This window comes from Otolemur garnettii, unplaced genomic scaffold (assembly GCF_000181295.1).
Source record: "Otolemur garnettii isolate 467f Iridium unplaced genomic scaffold, OtoGar3 scaffold00221, whole genome shotgun sequence".
Lineage (NCBI taxonomy): Eukaryota > Metazoa > Chordata > Mammalia > Primates > Galagidae > Otolemur > Otolemur garnettii.
In genome coordinates, this window is record NW_003852616.1 from 612,864 (window position 1) to 621,158 (window position 8,295).

General features: G+C 40.6%; 1 protein-coding gene across 2 annotated transcripts in view; it reads right to left on the minus strand.

Moving 5' to 3' along the window:
* Positions 1-8,295, minus strand: part of NEK3 (NIMA related kinase 3) — a 28,504-nt gene that overhangs the window by 15,479 nt on the left and 4,730 nt on the right. For both annotated transcript variants that reach the window (XM_023508083.1, XM_023508082.1), the window contains exons 3-8: positions 6,254-6,347; positions 6,070-6,167; positions 4,774-4,857; positions 4,186-4,253; positions 4,010-4,096; positions 249-303 (exon numbers count right to left, since the gene is read on the minus strand). In XM_023508083.1, coding sequence (XP_023363851.1) covers positions 249-303; positions 4,010-4,096; positions 4,186-4,253; positions 4,774-4,857; positions 6,070-6,167; positions 6,254-6,347 — 486 coding nt within the window. The remainder of the gene's footprint in view (positions 1-248; positions 304-4,009; positions 4,097-4,185; positions 4,254-4,773; positions 4,858-6,069; positions 6,168-6,253; positions 6,348-8,295) is intronic.

An 8,295-nucleotide genomic window follows, 5' to 3' on the forward strand; every position in this document is an offset into this window, starting at 1 on the left:
AAAAAGAAGGAAGGGAGGAGAGAAGGAACACAGCAAGGCAATACAGAAATGAACAAAGGAAATTTCCTTTCCTTTTAGTATATGCTACAAAAGTAGCTCAAGGCAAAGATGATGGCAATGGAAACATGAGGAAACTTTTAAAATGACTTCATCTCAGAGAAGCAAACTGCCAACTGGATTATGACACATTACTTAGGACTTAGCCAGATGCGACAAGCTGCCTTTCCCCTTCTGCACGCCATACTTACTGGGTGTTTAAGGGTGCAGAGTTCATACAGAATGCATCCCAAGGACCAGATGTCACTGGAAGCATAAGGAAGCAAGGTAAGAACAAGTGGATTACGAGTTATTGTGTGAAAAAATACAGATTTTCTAATATAAAAAAAAGTATCTGACCTTTAATAACAATAGCTATCACAAGTAATTCCTAGGTATTAAAATAAAAACATACCATAATTTTGGTCTAATACTTAGGTACTTACTAAGTGTAATGGTCCAAATAAAACTCTCTGCTCCCTAACCCTAACCCATTCAAATCAGGGTGGTTCAGATATCACTTCAGTATCATACGGGGATTCTACAGCAAGAGGGAACATTTGCAGACTCAGATTATCATGGCTGGACAGAGGACTCTGGAAGACATTCAGTGCAGCTCCCACTCAGAATGCCCTATGCACAGCACCTAGCCTCTGAGACCTCCTGACAGACAGCTCTCTACCTTGGTCAGAGGTATTTCCCTGCTGGACAGCTCTAAGGTATTGCATCCTTCCTTATCAAAAGCTCAAATGTGGCTGAGCACTGTGGCCCACACCTGTAATCTTAGCACTTGGGAGGCCAAGGCGAGAGGATCACTTAAGGTCAGGAGTTCAAGACATGCTGGGACAACAGAGACCTCATCTCTACAAGAAACAAAAATTAGTTGGGCAGGGTGGTACATGCCCATAGTACCACCTACTCAGGAAGCTGAAACAGTTGCCTTGTTTGGCTTTTTTTTTGTTTTTTGTTTTTTGTTTTTTTGGTGGAGACAGAGTTCTACCCTATGCCCTGAGCAGAGTGCAATGGCATCATAGCTCACTGCAACCTTAGGCGCGGGCTGTGGGCATCTTGCTGCCGCTGCCTCAGCCTCCGAAGCCGCTGTGATTACAGGCACTCGTCGTGGCGCCCAACTGCATTTTTCCATTTTTTTCCACGAGTCAGGGGTCTCACTCTTGCTCAGACAAGCCTCGAACTCCTGAGCTCAAGCAATCCTCCCACCTCAGTCCCCCACAGTGCTGAGATTACAGGCATGAGCCACCACACCCGGCTAGGAAGCTGAGACAGGAAGATAGTTTGAGCCCAAGAATTTGAGGCTGCAGTGAGCTTGATCACACCACTGCACACTCCAGCCTGGATGACAGAGAAAGGCTCTGTCTCTTTAAAAAACAAACAAACAAACAAAAAGCCAAAATGTGTCTCTATGAACTCTCTCCACCCTCAGTTAGCTCTGTGTTCCCAAACAGAACAAGACTACTCACTCTTCTACAGAATAGCTCTTCCAAATCAGAAGAGTTTTAAATTTGGTCTATTCATACTGTTTCTGCCATCATTCTCACCATCTACTAGTCATCCTCCAGATATTGTCTTTTTTTTTTAAGAGATACAGTCTTGGGCGGCACCTGTGGCTCAAAGGAATAGGGCGCCGGCCCCATATGCCGTAGGTGGTGGGTTCAAACACAGCCCTGGCCAAAAATGGCAAAAAAAAAAAAAGAAAAAAAAAAAGAGATACAGTCTTACTATGTTGTCCAGGCTGAAATACAGTGGCTATTCACTGGTATGATCACTGGCACACCGTAGGCATGAACTCCTAGGCTCAAACAATCCTCCTGCCTTAGCATCCTGAGTAGCTAGGACTACCGGTGCACGCTACCATGCCTGGCTAATTTTTCTTATTTTTTGTACATATTGGGTCTTGCTATGCCAGCCATACTGGTCTTGAATTCCTGGCTTCAAGTAATCCTCCTAACTTGGTCTCTCAAAGTGCTGGGATTACAAGTATGAGCCACCATGTCAAGCCTAATAACATTTAATAAATAACTCGAATTCCCCCACTTGTCCCAGTAAGTCCTTTTAGAACTATTTTATGCCTGGTTCAGTTAATTTTACTATGAAAGAGATCTATTTAGATTTTCAAAGAATGAGTTAGCAGAAAGTAACAAGAGCCTTTAGGTGTTTCTCATTCTAGGAATCCATGCTAACAATGTGACATAAAACAATAATATTTATACACAAGAGGTATATTTATCACAGCACTATTTAGGATCCTGAAAACTGGAAATATAAGGCCAACAACAAAGGAATGATTAAGTAAATTTTGGAAGAGCCATATGTTAAAATATATGCAGCCATTAGAAATATTTAAGAAGCTGGGCACCATGGTCCATGCCTATAATCCCAGCACTGTGAGAGACTAAAGAGGGAGAAGTGCTTGAGCTCAGGAGTTGGAGACTTGCCTGAGTGAGAGTGGACCCCCACTCATAAAAAAATGAAAAACCCAGCCGGCTGCCACAGCAATTGCCTGTAATCCCAGCAGCTTCCGGAAGCTGAGGCAGCAGGATGTCCACAGCCCGAGTCTGAGGTTGCACTGAGTTATGATGCCATTGCACTCCACTCAAGGCATAAGGTAGGACTCTGACTCAACAGAAAAAAAGAAAGAAAGAAAGAAAGAAGAAAAAAGAAATATTTAAGAAGAATTTGGGAAGAAATTAATTTGATAGAAGATCACGTGAAAAAAAGGAGACCTAATTGTAAAATATATCATCTAGTTCTAGGTGGAAAAAGTAAATGGATGGGAGAAAAAAACATCAAACGTTAGTAGTTGTGAAAAGTGGGGGACTTTCATTTCTTTTCTTTTTTAATTTTTTTAAATTTTATTTATTTTTTTGAGACAGAGTCTACTATGAGTGCCATGGCATCATATCTCACAGCAACCCCAAACTCTAGGGCTTAAGTGATTCTCTTGCCTCAAGCCTCGCAAGTTAGCTGGGACCTACAGGCACCTGCCACAATGCCCAGCTATTTTTTTGTTGTAGTTGTCGTTGTTGTTAAGCTGGCCTGGGCTGGGTTTAAACCAGCCAGCTTGGATGTATGTGGCCAGCCCTCATTTCTTGTTTTATACATCTATTTCCAATCTTCCCCATCTACCCATCCCCACAATAGTCACATATAACTTATATTCAGAAAAAAAATATTATGTTGGCTTGGCACCTGTAGCAGAGTAGTCACAGTGCTAGCCACATGCACCGAGGCTGGTGGGTTTGAGGCTGGCCTGGGCCATATAAACAACAATGATAACTGCAACAAGAAAATAGCCAGGTGTTGCGGCAGGAGCCTGTAATCCCAGCTTACTTGGGAGGTTGAGGCAAGAGAATTGCTTAAGCCCAAGAGTTGGAGGTTGCTGTGAGCTGTGACGCCATGGCACTCTACTAAGGGCAACATAGTGAGACTCTGTTAAAAAAAATTATGTTTTATATCATAAGGTCTTCACATTAACTTCCTATAATCAATTAACCTAGCAATCAAGTCATTATGATCTAGTCATATAAATGTTAACTCAATGACATAATCTGTCAGTTCCCAAATACTAGAAATCACATGGTGACCTTGAAAAATTACTGATGCCCGCTCCCTGCTTGCTGACCTTCTGATTTAACTGGTATTGATGCGACCTAGGCTCTGGATTTTTAAAATCAGAGCAGCAAAGTTTGGGAACCAGCAATATAATTCATACCATCCCCAGAAATGACTAGCCTTTCTTTCAGCATTTATCATGCTCTCACCTCTGATTAAAACAGTTAGGAAACTATGATTTTCATCTAGAAGACTAGAATATAGTTTCCTTACTAATTTCAAATCTATATTTAAAAAGCCAACATGTTCCACGCATCTGCTTTAAAGTGGCACCAGAATCAGCATTGTTTGCAGGCTACATTGCCTGTCACCAGTCACCCACACACCAAGTCAATATACTTACCTTTTATTGTTATAAGGCAGGTTTTCCCAAATTTCTGGAGGCACATAATAAGGTGTTCCCACATAGGTACAAGCAAATGCCATTGGACTAAAATCATAAACAGGCAAAGAATGATTACACAGCATTCCTGGAAGGATGTCTTGATTGCTGTCACTACTCAGAACAGATTTACATACTTGGAGAGGAGACGGGCAGATCCGAAGTCTCCCAGTTTTACTTTTCCATTTTGGGTGAGGAAGACATTCTGCATTTAAAAAGAAGAACCTGGATTATGTCTTCCACCATTCAACTATGAGGCAGAGATTTACAGAGAAGCTATCTTCCAAAGCCTGCTGATGATGGGAGATCAAGGATAGAAATGCTGACAGCTAAGTCCCCAAGTGGAATGGGGCCATCTCCTCTTCATGGCTGCACACTCCCCTGCATGGAATTGAGGATGACTCCTTCAAAATCTAACAGGAAAGTTTTAGGTCATAACACCACACTTACTCAACTGACTAGGAAGCTGAGTCAGAATGCCTTCACCTGATAGCAGGCCCACGTGTCAACACACAGACTTTATAAATGGTCACTACAAGAGCTGAGAACACATCACCATACGCTGTCATGCACCAGATCCTACACTGTGGTTAATGGCAGACTGCCTATATGCAGTAATATAGTGGCAAGTACTTTTGTGTAGCTAAATCTATCTAAATGTAGAAAAGGTATACTAAAAATACAGTATTAAAATCTTATGGGACCTAAAAACGTATTCCACTCACCTTGGACTTGATATCTCTATGTAACACACGTTTTTTGTGAATGTGATTTACTCCAAGGCACATTTGTGTAAACCAATTAAGTATCTATAAGAAAAAAGTTATAAAAAAATCTGCAAAAATGCAATGACTTGTTCATTCTAACCCAAAATTCCAAAAGTCATCTCTAGGCCCCAGTTGATGAGGGCTTTATATAATGTGAGTATAGAACTCCTCAAAATAACACAGTTTAACTAAGATCCAGCATTACCTGGAGGAATTCAGAAAAGCTGTGATTATCATGTTCCATCATCTTACATATAATCCAAAATGCAATTTATAACACTTCTAGTATATTTTCTTATATTTAACCAAATAAAATAATTTCTTAAATGCATAAAGGTAGCTCACTACTTAGAAATAAATATACTACAGCATTTCTAGTAAAACTGTTATGTTGGATTTTCATTTACTTTTTCAGAATATTCACACGATAATATTAAAAGATGTTATTAGATTATAAAAAATCCTTTGAGGTCAGCATTTTTTTGCTTATAAACCCCCAGTCAACAGTAACCACTATTTCTAGGAGCCTTGGGGGCCTACAATTAACTGCCAAACTAATTTTTTTCCATCCTTGCTTTAGAGATTCATCAAAGTTGACCTCCTGACATGGAAATCATATTTTTACAAATTTTAAATGAAGACTATGTATTTACATTTATTTTTTTTTGTATTTACATTTATTGATATACTTTCAAAACACACTACAACCTAAATCAAACTAAGTCCCACTGGAGCTGTTTATTTAAATATTTTCCTTAGCCAATTCAAAGGTATTTAGTATACAATTAAAAAGGTAGCAAGGCCTCGATTTAAGGGAACATTCTGGACTTAAGAAGGAAAAAAGACTAAAAACAGGTATTCCCAAGAAATAAAAATAGCAGACGTCATTCTTCTGATCATCTAGTAATACAAAATAAAATCTACCTGTCTTCTAAAATTTCAATACAAGAAATGTCAAGATTTTAATTATCTAGTATAAAATATGAGGAGTAAAACAATTTTGAAATTATTCTAAGTATGGAAGAATTTCTCATACTTAGAATAATAACCTATAAATTGATTTTACTTCCTAAAACCATTTTAGGTAGCCACATCTAGCAGACATTAAACAGAAACACTAATAAAGAAATCAGTCATTTCTAACTAATGTGTCAGGTAATCACAGATACCCATGTTTTCATTTTAACTTATACAAAGTTTACAAGAAAAGTTGCTTCTAAACCTTGGAGGAAACTATGTAAGCCAGTCTCTTACCATATCTTCAGGAAATAACTTTCCTTTTCGCTGTTTAATCTTTTGCATCAGATCCCCTCCATCACAATATTCCATCACAATATACAGATGTCCTTCAGCTAAAACAGACATAAGACTCTTTAGGAAATATATTGGCCATATATCAAATGCAGAAATGCACATATTTGGAGAAATTCATATTTACCTTCAAAAGATTCTTTAAAGGCAACGATATTGGGGTGTTTCATTTTGGCTAACAGCACAGCCTCCTTCCTAGACTTCTGCATATCAGAGAAAGACTAAGAAAAGATTTTAAATAAGCACAAATTTAATACTGCATTTAAAAATAATTTCATAATACAGTACTGTTTGCATGAAACTTCAGTGCTAAGAGGCAATTTTATAATACTGCACTTTTTTTTTTTTGAGACAGAGCCTCAAGCTATCCCCCTGGGTAGAGTGCCGTGGCTTCACAACTCACAGCAACTTCCAACTCCTGGGCTCAAGGGAGTCTCCTGCCTCAGCCTCCCAAGTAGCTGGGAACACAGGCACCCGGCTACTTTTTGGTTGCAGCTGTCATTGTTGTTCGGTGGGTCCGGGCTGGATTCGAACCCACCACCTTAGGTGTATGTGGCTGGCGCCTTAGCCACTTGAGCCACAGGCGCCAAGCCTATAACACTGCACTTTGACCCAACTTAAGTTTATCAAACACCAACAGAAAATGTGTGTGATTTTTCAACTATGGCTATATTTTGCATGCTTGAGCTGATCTCTTTCTTGTATATTTATACTTTCTCCCATTCCTTGCATGGAACAGAATGTAAACTAGTTTTAACATAAACGTATCACCCAACTTGAAAAGGCTGTATGCCATCAAAAACAGCTGGGTGTGGTGGCTCACACCTATAATACCAGCACTCTGAGAGGCCCAGGCCCATGAATTGCTTGAGCTCAGCAGTTCTGAGACCAGCCTGAGCAACAGGGAGACTTGTCTCTAAAAATAACTGGCCACTGTGGCAGGCGCCTGCAGTCCCAGCTACTGAGGAGGCTGAGGCAGGAGAATCACTTGAGCCCGAGTTTGAGGTTGCTTGAGCTATGATCCCACAGCCACAGAACTCTACCAAGGGAGACACAGTGAAACTGTTTTAAAAAAAGAAAAAAAGTCAGTATATCCTAAAAGAAAAAAAAACAGAATTCATGTTTTGACTATATCATTTTATTAGCCCACTGGCCCAAATAACAAAAGAATATGCTTGGTGCTGCATCAAGGATGAACAAAGATGATACAAAAAGTAAGTTTCCAAAACTGTTTATCCCTAACTTGCTCTACAAGGATAAAATTCTCAATGACTTATTTATCTTACAACCAAGAAATTGCCAGTGATTATGTACCTGCATAAAGGTTCTCAGACCAGCAGAATCAGCACTAACTTGTTAAAAATGCAAATTCACAATCCCATCTAGAACTACTCAGTCAGATACTAGGAGGGTACACACAGCAGTCCATTTTCACTGGCCCTGAAGATGATTATGATGCCGGTGCAGTGGCTCATGCCTATAATCCTAGCACTCTGGGAGGCCAAGGCAGGGATGGGGGCTGGGGGGCTGGGGATTGCTTAAGCTCATGAGTTGGAGACAAACCTGAGTGGGAGCAAGACCCCGCCTCTACTAAAAATAGAAAAACTGAGGCAAGAGGATTGCTTGAACCCAAGAATTGGAGGTTGCTGTGAACTATGATGCCATGGCACTCTACCCAGGGCAACAGCTTGAGACTGTATCTTTAAAAAAAAAAAGTTTGGCTCAGCGCCTATGGCTCAGCAGCTAGGGCACCACTACATACACTGGAGCTGGTAGGTTTGAATCCAGCCCTGGCCTGCCAAACACAATGACAACTACAACCAAAAAATAGCTGGGTGTTGTGGTGAGCGCCTGTAGTCCCAGCAACTTGGGAGGCTGAGGCAAGAGAATCACATAAGCCCAAAAGTTTGAGGTTGCCGTGAGCTGTGATGTCAAGGCGCTCTACCCAGGGTCACATAGTAAGACTCTTTCTCAAAAAAAAAAAAAAAGGGTGGCACCTGTGGCTCAGTGGTTAGGGCCCTGGCCCCACATCCAAGAGTAGCGGGTTCAAACCCAGCCCCAGCCAAACTGCAAAATAAAAAATAAAAATAAATATAGCTCAGTGCCTGTAAGCGGCTAAGGCGCCAGCCACACACACCTGAGCTGGTGGGTTCGAATCCAGCCTGGGCC